The sequence below is a fragment of the Liolophura sinensis genome, chromosome 1, assembly GCF_032854445.1.
Source record: "Liolophura sinensis isolate JHLJ2023 chromosome 1, CUHK_Ljap_v2, whole genome shotgun sequence".
NCBI classification, from domain to species: Eukaryota; Metazoa; Mollusca; class Polyplacophora; order Chitonida; family Chitonidae; genus Liolophura; species Liolophura sinensis.
In genome coordinates, this window is record NC_088295.1 from 45,265,121 (window position 1) to 45,292,926 (window position 27,806).

General features: G+C 37.7%; 1 protein-coding gene across 2 annotated transcripts; it reads right to left on the reverse strand.

Annotated features, from left to right (window-relative positions):
- Nucleotides 1–17,893: 17,893 nt before the first annotated feature.
- On the reverse strand, nucleotides 17,894–22,397 carry LOC135462214 (uncharacterized). 2 transcript variants are annotated; one of them, XM_064739626.1, is made up of 6 exons: nucleotides 22,235–22,397; nucleotides 21,585–21,736; nucleotides 20,551–20,623; nucleotides 19,972–20,134; nucleotides 19,010–19,139; nucleotides 17,894–18,154 (listed from the first exon to the last, which is right to left on the reverse strand). In XM_064739626.1, exons 2-6 carry the CDS (start codon nucleotides 21,601–21,603, stop codon nucleotides 17,994–17,996), a joined length of 546 nt encoding a protein of 181 aa, XP_064595696.1. In that variant the 5' UTR covers nucleotides 21,604–21,736; nucleotides 22,235–22,397; the 3' UTR covers nucleotides 17,894–17,993. The 2 variants fall into 2 exon arrangements, with proteins under 2 accessions (XP_064595696.1, XP_064595697.1); XM_064739627.1 differs by having other exon boundaries at nucleotides 21,580–21,736.
- Between the last annotated feature and the right edge of the window lie 5,409 nt (nucleotides 22,398–27,806).

Below are 27,806 nucleotides of genomic sequence, written 5' to 3' on the forward strand. Positions count from 1 at the left end.
AAAATTCTTGAATAAATCTCACGTATATACTTTGTATTTATTCATTTATTTATTTGATTGGTGTTTTATGCCGTACACAAGAATATTATATATACTTTATATGTTGCGTACTAAAATGACACAAGTTAAATGTGTGTAGTTATGTCTGGAGTTTTTTCTAAAGGCTACACTCGTAAACTACAAGCAAACCCGCCTACAGTGTCCCCACCCCTTCCCAGCAGATATATTTGGCATATATTCTGAGTACATCTTCCATGGTACATTTGACTAGTTTTTTTGGTTTACCAGAGTCTGACTGTTAATGAAAATGCCTGAATTCGCTTTAAATGTCATTTCGCTGCACAGCTGCACAGAGTGAAATTGATACTCGAAAAATATCATTAATATCAAAAGCGTTGGAAATCCAACACAGGGGAACAGTTATGGATGTAAAAGTGTATCAAAATAATTAAAGTTAAAGTAATTCAAATATCAAAATACTCTCCATCCAATGACTGGCTCCCACTTGACAGAGTGAGTGAGTGAGTGCTTGGGGTTTAACGTCGTACTCAACAATTTTTCAGTCATATGACGACGAAGGAATCCTTAGGGTGCATGTACGTGTAATGTGCCTCCTTGTTGCAGGACGGATTTCCACCGCTCTTTTATTTAGTGCTGCTTCACTGAGACGACTTACCGAAGGCAAGCAAGCCGCCCCGCCCGAGCCATTATACTGATACAGGTCAACCAGTCGTTGCACTATCCCCTTCATGCTGAACGCCAAGCGAGGAAGTTACAACTTCCTCTTTTAAAGTCTTAGGTGTGACTCGATCAAGGATTGATCCTGGATCTACCGGCATCGACGGCCTGAGCGCCACTGAGATATAAAGCGACAATTTTTGAACAGAAAAATCTGTTTAACAGAAAGTCTGTTGTCTGAGTGACGCTAGAATATATTCTGTTAATTACAACACAATATTCTGTCATATTCAACATAAAATGCTGTTTGTCTAACAGAATATTTGTGTAACAGAACAATCTACTCTAATCGCAGAATACATTCTGGCATCACTTAGACAACAGAATTTCTGTTAAAATTAACAGATTAATTTTTTGAGTGTGCTCGATTTGAATGCTCGTTAAATGTATCCCTCTTTCTTTGCGTCCCATTCTTTGCGTGTTTGTGACGTCACTACAAACCATTGATTATTCTTCTGTACATGAAACCGTCCTAAAGTTTTACTTTACACACTTTGTTGTTTATGCTGTTCTTTTGGATCTAGAATTATTGATCTGAAATGTCCATTGCTTTTGTCGATTGATGTACGAATGCCTGTTTCAACGCCTAGACTTCATTTAGTTCAACATGTTATTGCTTGGTTCAATATATGAATTAATATGAGTGAGCGAGTGCTTGGGGTTTAACGTCGTACTCAACAATTTTTCAGTCATATGACGACGAAGGAATCTTTAGGGTGCATGTACGTGTAACGTGCCTCCTTGTAGCAGGACGGATTTCCACCCCTCTTTTATTTAGTGCTGCTTCACTGAGACAACTTACCGAAGGCAAGTAAGTTGCCCCGCCCGAGCCATTATACTGATACGGGTCAACCAGTCGTTGCACTATCCCCTTCATGCTGAACGCCAGGCGAGGAAGTTATAACTTCCTCTTTTAAAGTCTTAGGTGTGACTCGATCAAGGATTGATCCTGGATCTACCGGTCCCGAAACGGACGCTCTACAAACTGTGCTATCCGGGCCGGTAGGAATTAATATGAACAGTGTCATGTAATAACTTGGCTCAACATGCCAATTAATACGAACGATGTCATGTACTTGCTTATTTCAACATACCATTAATATGATCGGTGACTTGTAATAACTTGATTCAACGTGTGAAATAATATGAACGGTGTCATGTAATAGCTTGGTTCAATATGTCAGTTAATATGAACAGAGTTATGTAAAGTTATGTAAAGTCATGTAATAACTTCGTTCAACATGCCATAAATATGATTGGTGTCTTGTAGTAACTTGACTCAACATGTGAAATAGTATGAAAGGTGTCATGTAATAGCTTGGTTCAATATGTCAGTTAATATGAACGGTGTCACCTAATAACTTCGTTCAACATGTCAAATAATATGAACGGCGTCATGTTATAACTTGGCTCCACATGCCAGTTAATAGGAACGGTGTCATGTAATTGCTTATTTCAACATGCCATTAATATTATCGGTGTCTTGTAATAGTTTGATTTAACATGTGAAATAATATGAACGGTGTCATGTAATAGCTAGGTTCAATATGTCAGTTAATATGAACAGAGTTATGTAAAGTTATGTAAAGTCATGTAATAACTTCGTTCAACATGCCATAAATATGATTGGTGTCTTGTAGTAACTTGACTCAACATGTGAAATAGTATAAAAGGTGTCATGTAATAGCTTGGTTCAATATGTCAGTTAATATGAACGGTGTCACCTAATAACTTCGTTCAACATGTCAAATAATATGAACGGCGTCATGTTATAACTTGGCTCCACATGCCAGTTAATAGGAACGGTGTCATGTAATTGCTTATTTCAACATGCCATTAATATTATCGGTGTCTTGTAATAGTTTGATTTAACATGTGAAATAATATGAACGGTGTCATGTAATAGCTAGGTTCAATATGTCAGTTAATATGAACGATGTCATGTAAGAGCTTTGTTCAACATGCCATTAATATGATCGGTGTCATGTAATAACCCAGTTTAATATGTCAGTTAATATGAACGGTGTCATGTAATTCCTTGGTTCAACTTGTCTTTACTGAACTATCTTCCGTCACTGAAATATTGACAAACAAGAACAACAAAAACAATTTAATGTATTTAACTTTTTTATTTAAGGTACACCTACGTTGGCAAATATTTCAATCATATCGTGGCGACTATTGATATTTCACCCGCATTATTTAATGCATATTTGATATCTTTCACGAAAATGTTAACATTAGAGGTAAAAGAGAATCAAAAGATCAACAAATTTAAAAATCATGTCTGAAATGTGCAGACATGCTCAGATGACCTTAAACCCATTCACTGCAAGTCTGATTTCACTTTTTTCCACAGCTCGAAATTGTTTCATAAGTTGAATGGGGACTGTAAAAATCAATGAAGTTATTATTCTTACTGATGAATTGCATGAAGCCTAAAAAATACATGAGTTAGTACGTATATTTACCAGTAGCAGCACGGTGTACAATTAGCACGGAGAATTTTTTTTTTTTTAAATACCATTTATCCTATATTCGGATTTGAAAAGATAATCGTACTGTTGGCCTAAACACAGGTTATAGTCTTAGTAGAAATTATTTGTTTATATGATAGGTTGGAATGATGAATGTCGATGTAATCTACTTTCAGAGATCGACACAAATATTAATCCTGGCGCACATCTATATCATAACATTGAACACTGCATTCTTATTATTTGGGTTTATTTATTTATCTATTTATTTGATTGGTGTTTTACGCCATACACAAGAATATTTCACTTATACGACGGCGGCCAGCATTATCTTATTATTTGGAAGTATTTTCTATGTCAGAGCGAAGGACAGGGCGAAAGCACCAACATATGGTAATATTAAGCTTCAATAATACATGGTTTGAATGTTTATTATGATTCCATTTTCTCAGTGCGAAGTACTTAACTTTAGTGTTCAATTATTAAATATTTGTATTTATTCCCATCCGTCAGAACAATCTTGCTGCACACTAGAAAGTCCTTTGACGATTATAAAGCATGTTCCATTCCCTTGGAAGAATGTCAGACGCATTTAGTAAAACAGCCTAATATTTTATATTTATTGATTTAAAAACTAACTGATTTGGTAAGACCTATTTAACTATGACGGTCCTAACCATTTTCCCAGTGATATCCCTTTCTGGTGTAATTAAATGCATACAGCATATAGAGTAAAATCAGAGCAGCGACGACTGCGTGAACGTGCAATTAGCACAAAGGGTGAAGGGTAGGTCGACAGGGGCAGAAGTAATGCCCGCCACAAGTTTGGAGGAACATACAACTGTATAAGTATATAAGTCGGTCAGCAGAAAAACATTCATTGTATCCAGCTTTAGATTTCATGTAAGCGTGGATGAGGCCACCTTAACTTGTAGATAAAGGGTCTGCCGCACCCATCTCAATGACACTTGGTGCCAGTGAAAGCACGTGAACTGTGACTGTCAATATGAATACACCTTTTCTAGATGTTTCCAGAGTATATAAAACCCTAGTATCAAATACATACACGGGACTACCATGCTATGTGAACATAGTCAGAAAAAATGTTTTCAGTTAAATATGTTGAGGATTTCTGCCCTGATATATACGCATATTTTTATAGGCATTTTATTTCGATTCTGAATTTCAGGAATATTATGATAAGTGTCACTTGCCATGTAACTCAAGCAATGGAAAGTATTCAGTGCATCCACATTCAACCATATTGCAAACGGGTATATGGACAAGTTATTACAATAAGTAAATAAAATAACACAATTTATATTTTTTTATTCATATGAAAGGGCTTTAACATAGCACTCAGAAATATTACACCAATGAGACAGCTATCATTTTTATGGGTGAAGATAATGGAAGAATCCAGCTATAAACCACTGGCTTTTGGCAAGTCACTTCTCAATACATCGCCGCCTTTTACAATGTGTCGGACAAACTTGCAATCTTAAAGCCGAGAGCTGGAATTGAACCTGTGACCTCTACTTTAGCATCCTACGGTCCTGTTCACAACTGTACTAAATAATGACAACTCAGTTAACGGTGAAGGAAATTAATGATATCAGTTTTGTCATCTAATTACTGAAGGCAAAAAAAATCAATAATTTAGATTAAACTTCCTTAATTTCAGGCTGTCAGGTCATTATAAATAACGTGACAATAAGTAATATTTTTACAAGTAAGTAAGTAACACTATTTTTACATTATACAGAGCTGAAGAATTAATATCATTTTGGAAAAGACATGCGTCCCGAGAGAAAATAGATGTATTTATTTTAATGGATTGTTTTCGTAAAGTATTTCCCTTACATGATGACAGTCAGCTTTGTGTGTACACGGGTAGAAACCATTTTGATACTTATTTATGTAGTTCCGGCTACTGGTTTCGAACCCGTGAACGCATTATTCATGGTCGGGTGGTTTGATCTGTGCAGTGTAGCGCAGGCTTAGTGAGTTTATGGATTGGAATTGTTTATGGAGTTTAGATCCCTAGCCTAACAGGCAATGCAAGGAGGATCTTCTTTGTGGTCGACACAAAGTTCGTGTGTACGTGTGTACGGCTCGTATGTACGTGCTGTATGGCTATAGTCTTGTTCAGTGGTGTTCGAGGTGAATACATTATTAGCACAAACAAGGAGTTAAAGGTGTACATCCTTGTGTACCTCAGCAAACGCCTTCAGAGGAGATAGGGTAGGAAATGCCGGGAAATTTTGATCCTATTAGTGAACAAAAGATGGTCCTTATAGGTCACGTAAATATGAATTCATTTAAAAGAAAAATTGGAGATATAGCCGTGAGCAACTACTGTGCAAGGGAACGAAAGAATGTATAAATTCCATCAGAGATACATACCCCTTGACCCAAAAAGAAAACGTTTTCTTTATCAACCTGTAAAATAACATGCACCAAGACGGAGAAACCAGCGACTGCGCACCGCAATGGAGGTTTTTTTTTTCTCGTTTATTTGCTTTGCTCAAATATTTCCATATTTTAGTGATTTGTCATACTAACATAGACATATGACAATTTATGCTCGTAAATCATTTTTTATGTAAATTTTAGGGTATCAGCGCACATAAGCGCGATTTTGAGTCGTTACAGTTTTGTCTTATGGAAGTATTTCTTTAACCAACACCATAAAGGTGTTGCAAATTATGTATTTTGCCCCCGCATAATACAACCTGTCATTATTGCCACGGATTTACTCCCACCAAAACTGAAATTTTCTTCACAGCGTAAAACACCAGTCAAACAATTAACTCAATATTTATTTATTGCAGTAGCGAAGCCGGAATCTGCTGAATAAAACTTCAGGAAAAATAAGAGAAAGTGATTGCTAACAACAGTTAGAATACAATATGGTTTAAGAAAAAATGAAAGCTTACATATACATATTTTGAATCGGTTTCGAAAATGTTGCGAAAACTTAACAGGTTCAGTAATGTTTATTGTTTTCAATCATGTTGTGGAGACGTAATTGAAACCATAGCGTGTAGATTAGAGATGTGACAACTGCAAAGTTATACATTCTGCGGTGGAATATATACAGAGTAAGGGTTTATATATGTGTGCAAAGATATGAACAACAATGCATAGATACATACAAACAGTTGTTATAAAATATTTCGAACCTGATAAGAAACAAATCTATATAATATTGCCCTATCTAGGACGAGTTAGAAATCAAATTCGTGGTGATTTAAAATGAGTTAAGAGATTTATTTCGTCTGTAGGCATTGTTTAATTACTGAAAACAAATGTGATGCCTGATTATTATTTGCTAACAAGGACGGAGAGGATTGTGAACTGGAAAGCAGAGTTGTGTATAAAATATGTCGTGGTGAATGCTCTGCTAGCCATGTAGGCAAAAAATATAAATGCACGTCCAAGATAGATGACTTGAACAATATATTTGTAGCTCCAATAACAAAATTTCTGCTGTCGCTGACCATTGCCTCAAAACTGGCCACAGTGCTTTAAGTCTTACACATGGAATTCTTGCTCACAGTTCCATTGACTTCAAACTCAGAATAAGAGAATCCTTACTTATCGCCAAGATCAAGCTCTCTCTCGGTAACATGGTTTCTTCTCCACTGTCGCCCTAATTCTTGGCGCGCATGTTTCCTTGTAATTATACGAGTAGATTCCTGTATATACCTGTACCGTTTTTATGTATCAGTTCACTGTTGTTTATAAATTCGCATATGTATGAACCCTTACTTTGTACATATTCCTCCATAGAATGTACAACTTTGTAGTTACTTTCGAAAGCTTGAAACTTGTGAAAAAAAAAAACCAAAAAATAAAAACCAAAAAAAAACAAACAAAAAAAACAATCATGTACAGAGTCTTTTTGTCGTGACCTATACTCACTCAATTTGAGGTCGTGCATGGAATGAAAAAAACCCCGTCAGTATTCATTTGAAAAAGGTGACTAGTAAACCATTTTCACACCATATAAGGAAAAAAGTTTTTTGAATTCGTAGATTCCCCTGTTTGATGCCCATTATAAAGACATAGGCCAATAAAGTACTGGTATTTTGTTTATTGCTTCCTCCCGGGATAAACATGGTATAAGTTTGTCAATCACATCAGAAATTTAAAGTGTCCCACTGAAGTGTATTTGACACCCTCAACCATTCGAGGTATATTGACACCAGACTGACCACCCAAATTACCCATCCTTTCCTGATGAGAGCCAAGACAAAGGCCAAGTTTGAACATTTATAAATTTTCCCCGGCGCTTAAACATGTTGATGGCATCTAAATTCGTTCATGAGAGTAACAACTCTTAAATGTATGTATGTATGTATGTATGTATGTATGTATGTATGTATGTATGTATGTTTGTGTATATGTGTGTGTGCGTGTGTGTGCGTGTGTGTCTGTATGTATGTATGTATGTATGTATGTATGTATGTATGTATGTATGTATGTATGTTTGTATGTTTGTATGTTTGTATATACGTATTTCCTTCAATATTCTCCACAAACATTCATGGAATGTAGCACATATGGATTGTTTTCAAGGGGCACTACAGTGGCCATTTGTAAATTTGTAACCATCTAACCATCAAAATTTGCGAATAAGTAAACAAAATAATAGCATACTGGATTAAAATGAATTACAAAAATAGGTCATTTTACAAGGAACAGTGCATGCTCTGAAAGCACCATTCTGTTTCAAATGACAGGTTTCGACAATTGTATATTTGATAGGATTTTCTTCTGGAACTGCGGTTTCGCCATTTATAAACTATAGCTGTCACATAAGTAAAAAATTATTCACTTAAACCCTAGCTAAATAACTGAATAAAAACATTTAAGGTAAAATATGGAAATAAAATAATATTTTGTTATCAAACGAAATTGCTCTCTTATGTTCCAGTTATCAAATTTGTCATTATGTTTTTACACGGTTGCATTATTTGACCACATTAACTTGTACATTGATAAGACATTCAGACCCATCTACATAAACAGGGCAAATAGAGTAGGCCTGTATTGTGCAATGAAGTCTCTTTATTATAAATTTGCTGAAAAAAAAGACGATCTCTTATGTATCAAAGGAAACAATCTTCAGCCATTCAATTTCAATTTTCAATATACAATATCCTTTATCTACCCAAAGTTTAACGTCAGGGTCCGTTTATTTTTTTATAATTGGTACACAGCATATGAAGAAAATTTCAAATATCTTTTTTTTATTTATTCGTATAAAAACGCCTGAAGTTTCAAACAAATGTTCAAAAGTGTTATTTAAGGTAATCTTTTAGATAATCCCAATTATACCGATTTGGAATAAAATCTGAAAGTGTCTCAATCATGGAATGTGGTCTACATGAACTACTTCTAAGGTAGATATAGTATATAGTTTTAAAATCCAGATCCACATCCATGTGCGTGAACTTAACAGAATCACTATTTTAATTTTTCCTTTCTGGGTCTTTCCAGTACATCACAGGTAGCCTATTCTCATACAGAGTTTCATCCGTTTTTATGCCATATAGTCGTTGTCACCGAGTCTACATGAATCTGTGCGAGTTTGTTGTTTGCTGTGTGTTGGAAGCCTTTCAATTCGCAGATCAGATCTGCGTGAAAAGCCCTTGAAAAGCCTGTCCAAGCCACACCTTCTTATAGACTTGGGCTGGGTTCATTTGGAAGTCTATATTTGTGCAGACCTCATAGAAAATACATATTGAGCGATGAAAACAACCCGTGTACTGATTCAGCCACATGACAAATTTATGCAGGTGCTACTGAGCTTTCTTAATACCTTTCTATGAAGTCTGGCGTTTGTGTGCCCAAAGGGAACGCCATTTCTCTACACAATATTGCTATTATGGTACAGAAATCCAAATGCATTATGGATGATCCCATGAAGGTTTAAATATTGATGATTTCACACTATGAATTCCAAGTATTTCCTATAGTAATGATCTGACTATGGTTTGTGCTGTCCATGGCTTTGCGCTAAACACTAAACAGTCACTAAACAAACAGGAAAGGTATATCATATAGACACATTAGAGTTATTTGAACCATTTTGAAGTATTTTAAAAATAATGTCCCTCATTGTAAAAGTTGTATTCCACAATTAATTTCAGTGAAAACAGGAAAATTGCATTTTTTTATGGTTGGGTGACGCTTTTTCTTCTGGCATCAATTTATTTATTTATTAATCATTTATTTAAAAATTTTAAAAGTTCGTTCGAATTTTTGAACGATTTGATCAATTTGAAATGTACTCAAGAACTGTACATTGCCGGTCACGGGCGGCCAAAACTGCGTTCCTAAATCTTCGCCGAATTCTTCAATTAACGGCTTTGATTTCGCGATCTTTTTCGCGTTCTTGTTAAATGTACATAGCATTTTAGTATATAAATCTAGACTGGTGTAAGAACTAACATTAATACGTCTTCTTTTCTGTTTTTTTTAACCTAATTCTGCTTAAGCCATGATGATAGGGAGGTGTTTCAGATACATTCTACTACCTCAGTATTTCCATGAAGAGTTGCTGTTTTACTCTCCATGCTGTTTCACTCTCCGTGCTGTTTTACTCTCCATGCTGTTTCACTCTCCATGCTGTTTTACTCTGAATGCTGTTTTACTCTCCAAGCTGTTTTACTCTCCATACTCATACCTTTTGTATCCCATGGAAACAATGGGAAATCCATGTGTGCAGCAGAATTCGGCGATGCTTTCTTAAGCCAACGATCCCCAACGCCAGTTAAACAGCGCAAACGACCACAAGAGCATCGTCAACCGTTTGTTTTAATTTTGATTTATTTATTCATTTATTTACTTGATTGGTATTTTACGCCGCTTCTTTGGTGGTGGTGATACAGTTGCTTGATTGTTTGTGTTGAATTCCAGCAATGTAGCTTTCAACAATGCACACGATTTAGCTTAGGGCTTGTTTCCTTTCACCTATTTCACTTATTGCAAAAATAATGATATCCTGTTTGCAGTTTTATCTCAACGCCATTTTATTCTGCTGATCCCCCCCCCCCCTTCCCCGATAACAAATGTCCATACCGAGCACACCTGTCTAGTTAGAGGACATATATACCACATCCGTCGTTGACTTCCTCAGGTTCTCCTGAATCATGTACTTGAAGCACAAAAGGTTTAAGTGTCGTTTTATTTGATACAAACGGAGTCTTGATTTAATCGGTATCTTCGGCAAAGCAACTCCACTTTCTAGCGCTGTAGATTCGGTGTTTTTGACAGGAGGTGTGTGAGAACTTCAACATAATCAAGTGAAATCTAACTGGGTCGTGGTCACTTACAGACTGGTGGAGTGGAGGCGCTGGGCATATACACGTTAAAGTGCCGGTACATATTATTGAAAAGGCTGGTAATGCTAGGTCTGCAATAGCCCTGTGATAACTACCAAAGGGGCGGGGGTCGATGACAAAAAGAGCAGTCACAAAAAATCTTTATCCACTGAAGTGGCTGCTTCAACGACTGTGATATTGATAAAGGTATACTGGTCTAGTTGACATGTATATAGTGACCATACTGACCTTGAGCTGAACGAAACTCAAACAACGCGCTGTGCAGTCAGTTAAAACGAGAATCTTATGAATCCGATTTTTCGTATTTGAATGAATAGTCTTGTTGACCAGTTGTTGTTCTGCATTATTGAAAATCATGCCGACCCTTAGGTCATCGATATGGCAATACGAAGACATGGGGTAAAAATAAACCCTTACAGGTTTGTGACAATACCGTGGGAACCCAGAGCTAACCAGTGCCCTAGGACAGCAGTAAAAGGCATGAGGTCTCTCAAAGATTTTCTGTGGGTTATTTTAAAGGGCAATCGTTCTGTATGAATCCGTATGAAGTCTCTTAATGTTTTTGATATCTTCAGTGTGTACTGCGGAAGATAGGATTAATTTAGGCCTCATCCTTTCAGGAAATGTTCTTCGATCTAAAAGGGTTGTCTTGTCAACAAAAATCAGTTTTAACGTCAAATTATACGTTCGATTTTGAACCACCATTTTGTCAGCCATGCAATGAACGTATACGGCTATCTGAGCTGAGGGTATTAAAGCACGCCAATCTATGCTTAACCAATTTTCATCTTTACAACATAATATTAACGGGAATGAATTTCAGTGTATAGCATGTTACTTACACTGTATTAGAGATGAAGTCGTGATGCTTAAATAAACCATATACCATAGCAAAGGAGCAAAGAAGCCAACAGAATTGTTTCAAACTTATTTGGCACAATTCGAATCTCAATTTACCTGAGAATTTACTGAGTAAACTTTATTTCATTTATTTATTTGATGTCTTTTAAAATCCGCTATCTAACCTCTATATTCGGTGTTTTGACATGAGGTGTGAGAGGTACATATGGTGAAGGGTCGTGGTTTACACTGGGCTTTGTTACCTTATTCCCACACATATACTTGACCCCAGTGGTAAAATTACATTTTTAAAGGGTAAAAACTTCAACATAGTCAAGTGAAATCTAACTGGGTCGTGGTTAGGCCTACTTACAGGCTGGTGGAATGGAGGCACTGGGCACAAAGGCGTTAAAGGACATACTATTGAAATGTTAGTCGTACTAAATCTGCAATAGCAGTAATAAGTTTTAAAGGAGGTGATCATTTTAGTCAGTAGATAACCAATGGAGAAGTTACAATAAGCCTTTATCCAGTGAAATGGCTGCTTCAACGACTATGATATTGGAAAGACTTTTCTGGTCTAGTTGACATGTATATAATTGACATGCACATGACCTTATCCACTGAAGTGACTACTTCGATGTTTGTTATAAAAGAGAGCAGCGATGAAAGCAAACTGTCACCCCCTAACCTATGAAATAGGTCGTCTTGTAAATTTACATCTCTTAGTTTTTAAGAGTTATCAGTTCATGTCAATGTTGAACCATTATCAGATTATACTCACCACCGCCAACCACCAGAACCATGGCTTAAGCAGAATTTGGTAGAAAAAAATGCAGTGATGTTAACTGCAATTTTTACACTGGTCTAGAATGACTCAAAATGCAGTGTTGTCATCACATTTAATATTAAAACAATAGGACCAGGCCTCTGGACATACTACACACCGGCCTGTCGGTCTGGGGGTCAGATCTTTGATATAATCTTTAAAATTAAGGCCATTGACATGACGAGGAACCTGAGTGCAAGACGACATGAAATTTTTGTGAGATGTCGCATCTCTAGCGAATTCGCGATTGTTTTTCGACGTTATTTATGATTTGTATGCACACTTTCTCTCAAATTCCCAAAGAACAGATGAAATTGCAAAAGGCCATTTATTCGTTGCTTATTAATAGTATATCTTACTACAGAGAGAAAAACATAGATTTGTCCGTTGCATACCAAGACGTTTTATATAGCATTACCTTCGTCTGGATAAATAAATTTTAATTTGGTTTCCGTCTGACAGCAATCTTCGGATGGTCGTGGGTTTCCCCCGGGTTGTGCCCAGTTTCCTCCCGCCATAATGCTGGTCGCCGTCGTATAAGTGAAATATTCTTGAGTACGACGTAAAACACCAATCAAAAAAATAAATAAATATTTTGGTTTCCAACCTAAGGCTGTGCTACTCATTATCAAACATCAATTCGTTGGAAAACTGCGTGGATGTGTTTTCAGTTACTCTCACCAAGCTTTTAACCAGCTCTCAATAAACTTTCAACCAGTTGTCGACAAGCTTTCAACCTGTTCTCAATCACCCTAAGGTGCCATACGTGGCCGAGGGGGGTTAGCACGGCAGCAACCCATGAGCCTTCCACTAATGCGGTCACTGTGGATTCACTTCCTTTCCGAACGTACGTGGGAAGGTCTTTCAGAAACGTGCGGGTGGTTATGTGCTTCCCTAAGATTCTGCGATTCCTCCCACCATAATATATAAGTGAAATGTCCTTGAGTACGTCGTAAAACAGCAATCAAATAAATAAATAAATAAATAAATCAGTCAGCTTGTATGTCTAAAATCTTCACTCATAGAGTATATAATTTGGGATCAATCCGCTGGTTCGTTTAAACAGGGCGACATCGTAAAAGATTGTCAAGTAATTAAGTTTAAATACTACATAGAGTTTTAAGCGTACATAATTTATCTTTAAAATGATCATATGAACACCATCGTTAAACTCGTTAGAACGGAATATGTTGATTGATAAATTTTATTCTCGTTTCATAATGTTATAAACAGTTAGATATTGCCGAATAATAATAATAATAATAATAATGTAATGAATAGATTCAATCTGAAGCGTGTCAAATGTGTCACTGGCCAGATGGAAACTGACTTCCATATAAATTCAACGATATTTTTAAATGCATCGCTTCGAGAATAACGTATACAGAAATGGTAACAGATGATATATGTGATTCTCCTAAACAACGACCACCTTACAGAACCATCAGTGAAAGCCGCATTATATACTAAATACATTCCTGGGTTTTCATGTTGGAAGTGTCTTTTAGGCTGCCATATACCAAGTAAAAATGTAACACTTGACGAAACATTATACTGTCTGTGGAGGGCCCCTCAGTGAATGGGCCTGTGTCGATTGAAAGGACAACCATTTTTGGCCACACCCTTGTACAGACTCCACCTTGATCTTCTGGGGGCTGCATTTCGAATAGGGTTCAGAGAAAATAAATGGAAGGACAAAGAAAAGAAACTGCACTTGTGCTCAGTTAGCTTGGTAAATGTATTCGTGTAGGATTGACCCTTTGTGATATAGTAAGAGATGTCTTCATCCCCCCTAGACGAGGTAATGCTCATATTTGTATATAACATAATGAATGAAACAAGTAAAAAGAGCAAAAAGTAACGACGACGTTTGCATTGTGGAACACGCAGTTATGCAGAAAAAAACATGGTGTATATGGGTGTGAGTGAGAGAGAGAGCGGGAGGGGGTAGGGTCAGTGTTGCATGAAGGTAAGGGTCATGGAGTATATAGGTGTCAGGATACAGTTTTGTTCACAATAGCGTTTTTGTTATTTCCACGGGTAGCCTGGACGATTCAGAGATTCGGTTTTCTGTTGCATCGTCACGGTGATATAGATGAATAGATGCAATTAATGGTGTGTTTTGGGCTGTGGATACTGGATAGTTACGTAAGTATCGGGGAGAGGCTTTGTTTTTTTTTATATTACATTGAACCGGTCCAAATGGATTCTGTAACTGAACCAATAACAGCATTATATATAAAAGGCATGTGACAAATATTTTACACTACACTACATATAGAGTACCATCTTACGCGGTAAAATATTCAAAGAGAAATAGCATGCATGTTAACCCCACAATATCCTAGTTCCTCAATCGGTTAGAGCAGAAACAGCTTATTCGTCAAGGTCTGGAGTTCTTTAAATTCTGAAAATATAATAATTAATATCCAGGTGGCGCTGCAATACATTGAAACATATTTGCTCTCTAACGCAGATATTGTTTTTTTTTTCAAAAATTAATTCGCCTCGCCAAAGGATAAAATAGATCTTTGTACCTTGTTATTCGAACCGGAGTATCCTATTGGACAAATGTAGGATTACTCCTAAGCTTGTTGGCAACTTCACAGCTGTTTTCTAAGTGAAAATAGTTTGCATATCCCGAACCACTGCGATAGACCAAGCAAATCTTCTAGTGGCTGGAATCACTAAACCCATAATGAGAAATATACTGTACATTAAAATGTACCGCTAAGTTAATTTATTTATTTATTTGGTTGGTGTTTTACGCCGTACTTTGAGTACTGAGTTACACAACAATCAAATATCAATAGGGCACATCTTTACCAGGTCATTTAGTACCGTAGCACGTCTGTGTGTGGGCTGTTAGAGGATATTGATTTATTTATTTATTTGATTGAGGTTTCACGCCGTATTCAAGAATATTTCACTTATACGCCGGGCGGTCGGCATTGTGATGGGAAGAGTCCGGGGGAAACCCACCACAATCCGCATTTGACTGGCAGACCTTCTCACGTGCGGCCGGAGAGGATGCCACGCAGAGCTTCAGTTAAGTCCAAGCTCGAGCCATTGAACTTGGAATGTTCCTTTCTGTTACTTTAGCTGAAATTTGTATCCGGACTGTACATTGTCAAGCAATATTTTGACCTTGTTACGTACGAAATAACAATTTTAAGCGATTGGAAACTTTGACTAAAATGGCTTCGTGATCCCGGGGCCTGAACTCACAGCGAACAAGTTAGTGAGAGGCTCATTGGTCAGTACGCCGCGCCTTAGCGATAAGCACTTCGATCACTGAGGCCCCAGAATGTAAGTTTTTTTTTAAATCTGTTGGTAATTATCTATACAGGATCCACATATTTCTTCATCAGTTGACCATTGTTGATCCCTATAACATCTTATTACTTTTGAGCAAACCATTATATGGAAATGAGTCAGCATTCAAATCTACTTATGTATGTACATCGAACTGTGTTGTAGTTAATCCTGTCCTGATCTGAGTTTGGACATTGATTTGTTTTCACCCAGCCTATAGAAGATCCACTGTTTGTTGAAGACATCCTGAGTGCTACTTGCTACAATGTTACAGCATATATCACTACCTCTATAATAACACACTAATCAAACACTAAAAAACTTAATCTGTTAATGTTAACAGAAAGTCTGTTTTCTGAGCATGTGGATGATCATGGGTGTCCTCAGGGCCCTGCACTACAGTATATTTTCTCGTCGAGTTTTCTCACTGCACAACACTTTCCCATTATCGACTAGACTACATGTTCGAATCCAGTTACCTGCAGGATGTAAAGGTTTTCCAAGTACCTGGCGGAATAGTGAATAAATATGGGTTTAATTTATTTATAACATACTTAAGGATATTTCATTTGTACAACAGCGGCCAACATTATGGTGAAAGGAAACTCACGACCATCCGCAGGTTGCTGAGAGACCGCAGAGGAAACCAGCGTGAGCTGGTTTTTGAGGCCATATATGCGTCTGTTGACTAGGTTAAATGATGACGTCGTTGCATCGATTCGCCGATACGTCCGTCTTAATTCTGTGTTGAATTGTTGGGTTATTGTGTATGCGTATTGGGGTGGGGGGTAAATTCGTTACACCGTTGCACATCGAATTTCCCATATTTGGTGTGCCACTTAAACTAGACAGTAAGAGCGCTGGCTGAAATGGTTAAAGCGCTGGCCCAGTCGGTCAGAGTGCTGACTTACACGATTAGAATGCTGCTTCAGCCGATTAGTGCGGCGGTTCAGGTGGTTAGAGGACTGTCTCAGTCGGTTAAATCACTGGTTTATACGATTCTGACTGGCTGGCTCAGACGGATACAGCGCTGACTCAAACAGTCTAGCTTACATTGACTGTCGAACTTTTGACCAATGACATCGCGTGTTAGAATCTAGCATTTCCGTCTTCAGTCCGAGCTTGTACATCAGGAGGTTTGCCAGTTACTTGATGAAGTACGGTGTTTGCACTCTGATTTCCTACACCCCAAAACCCTGTGAAAAAGCGAGAAATTCTTGATTACTGCATTTAACTCCAATCAAATAAACAAATAAATGCAGACATTTTTTCCGCCTTGCTGTCCTGAGAATAGTACGGTGCTCTTGTTTATATCCCTTGAAGTATGAACATTAATTGTTCATGTCCGACTAATAATATTGACAGGTAGGTCTGAGTTTTGCTCATTCTTCGCAGCTTAGCTTTTAGAAGAAGACAGCTGTACTCTTCCATTTACTAAAATGGAACTTTCCGCGTGTGCTATCCTCAACATGTCAAAGTTGTACGCTTTAAAACATGTTTCTGTTAATACTGTATTTTTTTCTTATTTCAATATCAGTTAGTTATCTATGAATACTAAAGATTACATAACATTCTATTTTACTCGATTGCGACTAGAACATCAACAGCAAGCCAGTTTTTGGTAACCGCCATTTTCGAATCGAATCGGCCGAACTCGGCTTCGTCCGTAAAAAGATAAGTTCGCGAAAGGTTTGGATTGAAACCAAGAAGATGTACAACATTAAAAAGGTAAATGCCACCCTGTTTGGTAGTCTTAATTTTAATTTTTGTTTTACTGCAGAATAAAAGGAACTATAAACAACTATTGTGAAAAAGAATATATTAACTTTGAGAAGAGCAACCGAGTTCAAACTATTCGTTGGATTCGAAAATGGCGGTTTGTGAAGTTCTGATTCTGTCCGAGTGGGTGTCTTCGTTACAGGGAAAATGAATCCAGTCACTTTAATATCACCTGAAGTCTGTTTTCTTTTGACACTTATTTTGGGTTAGTGAATGTAACGATTCGTGCAGAGCAGTAAATATGAAGTTGACCTGGGAACATGGCCAGCTGATCTCACAGCAATATTAAAGGATTAACATTCGTTGTCAGATTTATAGTGCCGTCTCCCCGAATGTCATCTTATGACGAACGCTAAGGCAAAAATTATCGCCATTTTAAATTCTAATTCAGTTCATCTTGACCGATTCCATGAGTAATGAGTTTTATTTAAATGTTCTGTACTACTGGTGTATTTATAATGATACAGAGAATAAAGACAACAAAATAAACAAACACGCAAAACATAGTTTTTATTGAATAAATACCATAGTAAAAAACAAGAGAGCAATGACATGTAGAGTATCGTTTCAAGATGAGTATTTGGTTGAATCCAACAGGGAAATGAGTGATCAAGCGCCTGTGAAGAACTTGCAGGAACCAGGGTGTAGGTTTTGCAGGATTTATGCCCCTTTCGTCAGGCACTCTCCTCGCCGAATGGTAAGCAACGTTATTACTGTAACCATGGCGACGAATAGCAGAATAGCGAGAACAATCACTGTGACAATTAAACCGAAGCTATGTATACACATCACGGAACTAGGCGCTTTCTGACTTCCTTCACCTGTAAAAGAAATACATAACAATGCCATCAGAATGTCTCGTTGGAACATCACACACATCGCCCCAATCGCGAATCCCCAAGACAAGCAAAATATCAGCTTTATTTCTTTGCAAATACTTTTGCAGTTAAACTCAGAATTTATGTCGGAATCCCGAGTTTATTTTGTGAAGGGCTGTGAAAAAGAAAAACTCGGTATTATCCAGAGAAAATTCGAGATAACTGACCAATGATAATGCTACATAATTTCGGAGAATATGTATGTAGGCTTGGGGTTTTACGTTGTACTTAACAATTTTTCAGTCATATGACGACTAGGAGTCATCAAGTTTGTGTACAAATACTGTGTCTTCTGTGTCGATTCCATGTCGCCAAAGTGCTGCCGCCACTGAAGTATCATGCCGAAAACACCAGACATGACACCCCCATTCAGTCACATTATACTGACACCTAGCCAACCAGTCCTGTTTCCTTGCTCAAACCTCTCCATTCAGAGCCCAAGCGAGGCAGCAACATGTGCCAGGCTTTTTAAAGCCTTTGGTATGACCCGACCCGGACTTGCTTTGTGATGATTCTTGAAACGTGATCGTGGTTGGTGACGACGTATTTATCTTACTTTATACTGACGTGGAGCTCAGTCATCCAATCTACGATGGGTCAGTTATGCCTGGTTATATCTAGAAATGAATGAACGAGTGATTATGACTGAGTGCTAGTTCGGTCTACGAAATACGCTAAACAGATGCTTGATTATACTGCCTCTGTAAGTCCAGGCTATGACCACGGACATCCGAGTACATGTATGAGAACACTTTTATCCAACTGATTACATGATCTGATTACGTAGTCTGTGCTAACCTTGTTTATCGGAAGTTAATACGCTGAACGGCAGAATTATTAGCCTGGTCGCCATGGTTACGGACTTTTCATCTGTCGATGTATCTCCAGCAGTTCGTCTCTTTCTTTTTGCTTGCGGTCCACAGTTTTCCTGCAGGGGGGAGTAAATCAGCAAAAAATATTTTTTCTACGATCAAAACGTTTTGGATTCTATGATCATAAGTCCTTATATAGCGTATTATCTTCAGTGTTAAAACTCTTTTTTCACATATTGGAAAGTATAAAACCAGAGAACTGACGGCGGTATGACAGTTGGCAAATGATCATTCATACGCAACTGGGGAAATCCAGCCTCTTGTCACTTCACGTCATGGTTTACGTAATGGTTTTATTCCAACTATTCGTGTAATTTCTCAAACAGCAGCACTTACACGCCTATCAGCGAATGCTGTTAATTATTAGATTTATTAAATCGTTTGTATAAAATTAATCAAATGACGTGTTGTGAACACATTAAATAAACAGTAAGAATGAGATGAAAAACATAAAAAATATGAAAAGATGTATTCTTTCTGCGTGTCACTTAATTGCTGCCATATTAATGTTTATTCATTTCTTTGATTGATTGTTTTATTACGCCATACTCAAGAAGATTCACTTATATGAAGATGGCCAGCTTTATGGTGGAAGAAAACCGAAGAAAATCCACAACCATCCGTAGGTTCCCACGTACGGCCGGAGTGGAAACCAGCACGAGCGGGACACTGTATTATATTGCCTATGTTCGGTAACCTTTCTTTAAAACTCGAGACCATCTAAAGCTTATGCCAAACTTATGATAAGTTCGGATGACTCTAAGACACCATGCTACATTTAACCATTTGTGTTTTGCTCGTATGTCACATATGTCTACCCCTCTTCTCTCCTCTTCTATAGGCGATACATTTTTTATGTTTAATATATTGTAAAGGTTTATATCTCACCCCAAGACATGGCCCCGGGCAGATCACCGACAAACACTCAAACTCCACTTGGGTTAAATCTGATCCTTCAAGGGCAAACAGTGTGAGAGGGAACTTTGCTGACATCGATTCAGAAATGAAACCAGTTTCTTGAAACAAATCCTGATAAGCCACTACAACGCAACTACAAAGGTAAAAAGTATTGTGAATATAACGGAAAATCGTAACGTTTCTGATTCAGTCTGGGGAAATTTTAGGATTTAAACTTCAGAATCCGATCATTCAAGGGCAAATAATGTGAGAGGGAACTTTGCTGACATGGATTCACAAGAAACAGCTCCTGAGAATCGGCTACAACATATTAAACTAAAACGTAAAACCTATGGTGCATTTAACCAACAAACGTAACTTTTGTAGTTTTCTAGAAAAAAAAATGATCTCAGCTTTATTTACCAAAGATTCTATACGCATCTTCTGTCTTGTGCGAAATCCCTCTTGATACAACATGCACTGTACAAAAAATTCATCAGCGGGTTACGTCCTGGTTCCAATTTAAATTTAGATTCGCACTTAAAAATTAGCAAGACATTGAAAACTTACAAGTCTTCTATAAACGTCATGCTGATATTTCCACTTCTTAACAAACAAGACAGGACCTGGACGCCTTGTTCATCTGAAAATATATGTCAATATTATTGTATAATAAAGTCTTTAGCAGAACAACAGAAAGAGACACGTTTAACATGTGTGAGCCTTGGGTAATACAAAAACATGACCATCTGAATGATATTTACAGCGCAATCACGGTTACCTTAATTCTTATTCGACCACTTTAGGAATACAGAAATAAAGGAAGCCCAGACACTGCACCTGACAAAAATCTTGTTTGTACGTAAAGCTTCACCCTATTTTTTTTCTTTTGTATCAATGGCGGCCTTTATTATTTTGTCTCTATATAACTGCTATGCCTTAATTTGAACCCTGAACTTGAATAAAATCATGATATAAATCGAACTAGGCTACGTTCTTACAGGCCGACTACATACAATCATTATCCTTTTTGAGTTTTAACGATGTTACGCCCTTTTTACGATTCTAATCCCTGCAACTTCCCTTATTTGCTCATCCCACATGACACATGCGACGTTTACCAAATGTCTCGGACAGCGTTAACAACTGAACATTCTGGAATTGACCTGGTAGGCATCTCACTATACACAGATTGATTAACTAATCCATTGATTGTACCTGCAGCATATATACAGAGTAAAACCAGAGCAGCGACGTATGTGTGATAGCTGGAAAATGGTCACAATTAACCACATCCGGCGTCTTGCCAGTTTACCTTGGTTAGGGTTATAATTCAACTGTTCATGAAAAATGTTTAAAAAGTAGAAACTTACATGCCCTTTAACACCATGACTTATAAGGAATTTGGTAAAAAAAGGCGCATTTATGTTAATTGCAGTTTATTAGGCATCACTGGACTAGAAATACTCTGTGTTGTGTTGTCATCACATTTCTTGGCAATTACATGAAGTAGCATTTCGCTTATATCACGGCGTTCAGGAATGTGCTAGGAGGAAACTGTACAGAGAGAGCCATCTGTAGAGAATAATATGTACAAACTTAACCAGCATCTGTAGCGTCCATCTGAACTCGTATGAAGATGTCATCTCCGAAGTTTGCTTCTGTAATGACATTCTCTGCAGAGTCCAGAATCTGAAGGGTGTATGTCCCGTTGAAGTCCCCTTGTGCACTCACAGTATGGCTGATTGGAGACCCACTGGCAAAACAAAAGTAAATTCACATAAAATGGCGTTCATTTCGAATGGGCTGGATCTCGTAGTATACACAAAGTTCGGTGAAAGAGGTCACTAAAATTACCGGCATGGTATAAGACAAAAAATTGTCAGTACAGCGTTAAACGACAGTCAGATAAATAAATAAATAAATAAATAAATAAATAAATAAATAAATAAATAAATAAATAAATAAATAAATAAATAAATAAACAAACAAACAAACAAATAAATAAATAAATAGATAAATAAATAAACACGACGGGGCCTGGTAAGTAGAGTAAACCTGAACCGAGGTCATGTTCATGTATACATAATACAACGTGTTCATAATTTATACATATAACTGTAAATGAAATACACACAGGAAAATCTCTTCTCTTCCATGGATTCAGCACGTTGATATACAGAGGACCGCTATCAGGGATACCGGTGTAATACCAATACTCAAACGTTATCGTTGATTTAGCAGATAAACTTACAGTGGCCCGCCATCAGGTAAAAGTGTTGTCAGGGTAATATTGGAGGCATAATACGAACACTCAAACTTAATCGTGGTTTCAACGATTGACTTGCAGAGGCCTCTCGTCAGAGACAAGTGTTGTCAGGGTAATATCAGAGGCATAATATGGACACCCAAACTTAATCGTGGATTCGACAGACTGACCTGCAGAGGCCTGTCGTCAGGGACAAGCGTTGTTAGGGTAATATTGCATTTGTAACAGGAACACTGAAACCTAATCGCGCATGATTCAACAGACTGACTTACAGAGGCCTGTCATCAGGGGCAAGGGCTGTCAGGCTAATATTATCGGTGTAATACGAATACTCAAACTTAATCGTGGATATAGCAGACTGACTTATACACTAGCCCACCAGCAGGGAAAATATTATCGGTGTAATACGCATACTGAAACTTAATCATGCATGGATTCAGCTGATTGACTTACAGAGGCCCACCATCAGGGACAAGGGCTGTCAGGGTAATATTACCCGTGTAGTACGAACACTCAAACTTAAACGTGGGGTCACTTTGCTGATATACTCCGTCAAATTCCTGCAATGTCACTTGTAGATAATACAAAGGTTTATTCAAGTCCTGTAAAGAACGAAAAGAGAAAATATAGTAGACAATAATAAAAGGAAAGTAGAGTTAGCATTACGTTTACAAGATAGTAGATGTCATAAATGGCTCATAATGATGTCATGAAGTATAAATTGCAGGCTAGGTACATAATAAGGCGGGAGTGAGTCGTGACGAAGTGGTTATGATGATTTTATTATTGATGAGATAGAAGATCTCAAGGATAGGGCAAGGACTTTGTGGATTCATCAGCTGTCATTGTTAGTGGAACCTGAAAGATAATAGAGCTTAGGCGAAGCGCGAGTTGCGCGTTTGCACAGTCAGTCAGTAACTTGCCCAAGCTTGGTGATTTATCCAGGCCACTCCGGTTTGAGTATTGAGTTAAACAACAATCAAATATGAACAAATCACTACCATGTCATTTAGCTGAGCGCCTGTGTATGGGCTGTTAGAGAATACTGATGAATATACTTTTCAACCTGTCTTCGTGGGTTTCCCCAGGCTGTACCCGGTTTCCTCCCACCATAACACTGGCCGCCGTCGAGTAAGGGAAATATTCTTGAGTACGGCGTAAAATACAAATCAAATAAATCTAACAAATCAAAAGTCTAAAACTAATATTACACTTGTCACGTTTTACAAATTGAAGAGAAACGAATGCCGAAGATTTAATATGGCTAGCAGCGTTTAGCAGATCTGTTATTTCGATTGGGACGATGTATTTGTGGAACACAATAGTTCCACGCGCTGACAAACGGTTTGTCGTGATCTCCATGCATGGAATTCAGTGCCAAGAAAGGCTATGAAAAAGGTGTGTACAATATGAACTTCACTGGTCTCATCATTTAGGCTTGCGATGGCAGCCAGCTACCGAATCATACATTTTCCACATCGAAGCACACACTAGAAACGAAGTAACTCCGACTCACTCACCTGAAAAGGCCACTCGCCGCCATTTTGTCGCTTGCAAAAATCAACTTCCGTTCTTGATTACTACTTTACTCCAACAGCAAATGCGACAAGGCATGCGCCAATACAAGCACCCGGAATTGTATCTGTAGAGCCGACAATATGGTGGCGAGTAGCCTGTCCGGGTGAGCGTATAGGAGATGTTTCGTTTCTAGTTTATCACACAGGCTGTAACGACGCCAGAGGTAAAACTGCAAGATGCAAGGGGCAACTTTGAACTGGGTGATATCTTTGACGATGGTACATATACTTTATTTCACTAGTCGTTGGGACAGGTTTGGCCAGGTTGGACACGACTCGGGAATTAAACGCCCAGAGTCTCAATACCACATTGAGACAATCATACATGTGAACACGTCTACGTACGGGCTGGTCAATATCACAGTCAGCGCGTGGGTCAGAGATCGTGAACACCCCCGCGGTTCCCGTATCTGCACACGTTGCTTTGTTTCCAGGACTGGACATCTTAACAACCAAGTTTGTACCTGGACTGGGGTTAGTATAATTGATACTAATCGGTCCACCTTCATCTGTCCCACAATCCACTTCAACTGAAAAACATATAAAGAATATATACGCATGTATGAAGAGAACGTAAGCAAAAGAGTTGACCCTAAAAGCCTGCTAAATTACACAGGTTTGTTGTTGTAACGGGGTTTCCTTTCCCGCGCAGTGGCGACCCTACTTCAAGCTGAATTAACCGTTGTTCGTGTTACAATGAATGAGTAATACGTCACCAGTCTGTCCACAAAACGTCATCGAAAAAGTAGGAATAAACAACATAATACACAGCTTAGGCCAAAATTAGGTCATGCCGGAAACGGTCGCCATTGCTGCAAGGACATTCCTGTACCAGAAATACTCTAAAGATGACGGGGACTGTAACATTTTAACAACTCCAAGATTTTGGCTCGGCTGCGAAGTCGTGGCAGAAAAAGCATTTGTTCTTTATAGATAGTCAAGTAACAATGGGTTTAGCACCATGCGAGACCCCCTCCCCTGCGTATCTCTGTTTTTTCATCCTCGGACTGATCTTCGTTATTGCTTGTAAACTGACCGGCGGAACTGTCGTCGTCAGCTTTGTTTCAGTTCAAACTGATAGCCTTGTAAGCCGAAATGACTTACTCTTTCATCAGAGTTGGAGCTTGCTTTTTTGATTGATGCTGTTTCTCTCTAATACTGTGGAAGAGTTACTTGATACAGCTAACCATGAAGAATAAAGGTAGTTAAACGGTGACACTCATAAGCTCAGACCGCATCAGTTTTTATTTATTTTGATTTGAGTTATAACCTCACTTTCAAATTTCATTTGTACATTTCACTCCGAATGCACACATTCCTCGAAAGTTTCAAACTATTTTACGCGACATCAGTTATAGCTCTACCATTTGGGACATGTATTTTTACCAAATATTGTTTTTTTTTCTGTGAACAAAAAGTAAAACCATAGCAGTCACAGCAGTGTCATAACAATTTAGTCCATATTGTATTACATTAGAAAGATCATCTATACACAATGATCCTTGTGTATCATCAGTCACAAATACACCATTGTAAAATGTGTGTACTTACAGTCGGATACATCGGCCGTCACAGCTGCATAAACATTCTGAAACAGTAAAGAGACAGTAAAATATTCCAGTAAGTTAACAGTAATAAAGTGAATTAATAAGTTTATAATGAACAACAGCATATTGATTTAAACTGAACAGTTCGACAGAAGACTATAAAAAAATAGTCTTTATAGCTGAAAATAGAGACAGCTGGTACCCAGAAAAACAAAAAACAAACGAATATTATAAAAATAAATAAATAAATAAATAAATAAATAAATAATAAATAAATAAAGAAGTAAAGAAATAAGGAAATAAATAAAGAAATAGATAAAAGAAAAATTAAAAATGAACCTCCCTTATATTTCGGCCCCTAAGAATAATTTCTTGTCCGACGGAAGGATTTTATCACCAACACCACCAAGGGATAATCTCTGTGATAATCGCACCAAAGATCCATTGCTTACCTGATGAATTGTAACCACAGTCAGACAGGCTAATAGTGCGACATTCATCTTGGTTAAGTTACCTGGGAAGAAAAAATGTTATAGGTAATTTACTTTAGAAAAGCTTTGTCTTTGCTACCTGCTTCAAACAGGTCGGTCAGATTTTTGTCCGCAAATTTTAACACTGGCCAGCTTGCCAAATGCTGGAGATAATACATTTTAACACTGGCCGGGCTGCCAAATGCTGGACATAATACATTTTAACATTGGCCGACCGACAGGTCAAAGTTTGACATCCTATCTTTTAACATTGGTCATTCAGTTAACGTGTGGTCTGAGTCTGTATATGCGTTTATTTTAGTTTAGCTCAGTTGATGAAAACGATATGGGATCTGAATAAATACTTTTTGCGACATTAAGCATATGCTCGTTTGGCAATAAGTGCAGGCCGGTCGGCCCAATGCCGTTATACAGTGGGACATCTTGACTGAATGGTGTCTTCATCGTATACCAGTCGTCAACCAATAAGAACATTTCGGGTCTCCAAAAACGACGTTAACACAAACCACCAAAGAACTAAGACAGTATACAAAGTACGAAAAAATGAGGCCGGCCTGCCACAGGGAGGCAGTTGCTGTATATGAACGAAACGTATGGGAAGGTCTTCCAGCAACCTTTGGATGGTCGTGGTTTTCCAAGGAGCTCTGTCCGGTTTCCTATAAGTAGTACGGCTTAAAACGAAAATAAAATAAATAAATCAAAACGCCAATCAAATAAATAAATATGAGTTTGTTATGATATCTCGTGGCATTCTTTACATGTGCTCTCACTCAGCTATACTTTATAGCACTGGCCACGAGATATGTCGAATCCAGGCAAATAAATGTACGGTGGATTTAAAGTCTTTAACCTTGTATCAATAGGCTGGTTGGCAAACCACATATGCTGTTAAATATGCAACTGAACTTAAAAGTGTATGTTGACCATTGTGTACATGTTTGATTACGTCACAGAGTGAGTCTTATACCATACAGCTTTTAATTCCCTATAGAGGTAAGGGTATGGCAACGTGACGTGATTCTCCCGGCATGATCAGCGTTTCAACATTATATCAAAAACGGGCATATTATTATAACTTATTATTACTTATAAGCACACACGTGGGACTAAGCCTATACATGAAGGACTGCTTTCACATGCCCATCAGCTGTTAGTAACTACTTCGAAACGCCGGGTTAATAAATCAAGAGCTTGTATGTCCATAAGGAACGTCGTGTTGGTATATTTCTAAAAGTGAGGAAAACGATTTGCGCATGTAAGTTTAGGAGATAAAGCCCAAGGTAAAGTTCACACGGGATATAGGATTAAGACTAACCATTGAATTTCCAACGAATACATTATTCATACTCAGTAAGGCGCATCAATAAAGCCTCTTTTTAATATGCTTTTAACAAAAAATTGTTAAAAGCTGTTGAGCTTTTATTATCCCACCCTAGATGTACTCTCAATGTGACATGAACAACTTTTCTATTCTTTTTATCTCGTATAGCATGTGCTTTTGTGATACAGTTATTAATCTGATGGATTCAATTTGCGCCTGTTCGTTTCTGATTTCACCCATGACTAAATGTCTTGATATAACTAAGATTGACTATTGTATAGCACTCGGCAGTGATGTGCCGTCCAGGTGTGTAGAATTTGTATCTTTGACAATACGTGTATAAAAAGACTCTCTGCGTATTCGTCGTGTGGTTATCAACACTGTTAGAAACCGATATTACAAAAACAGAATACATGTCTTAGGTCAATAGGGGTTGTTTATCTGTATCTGTTTATTACTCCCAGGGATGTTTGTCACTAATTTGCCAAAGGTCCGTGGTTTACTACCCATATAACTGGCTGTCATCATATAAGTGAAATTTCCTTGAGTATGGTATTAAACACCAATCAAATTAATGCATAAATAAAAAGGTACAAATTTTGCAGGGTATCTTTAGTGTTG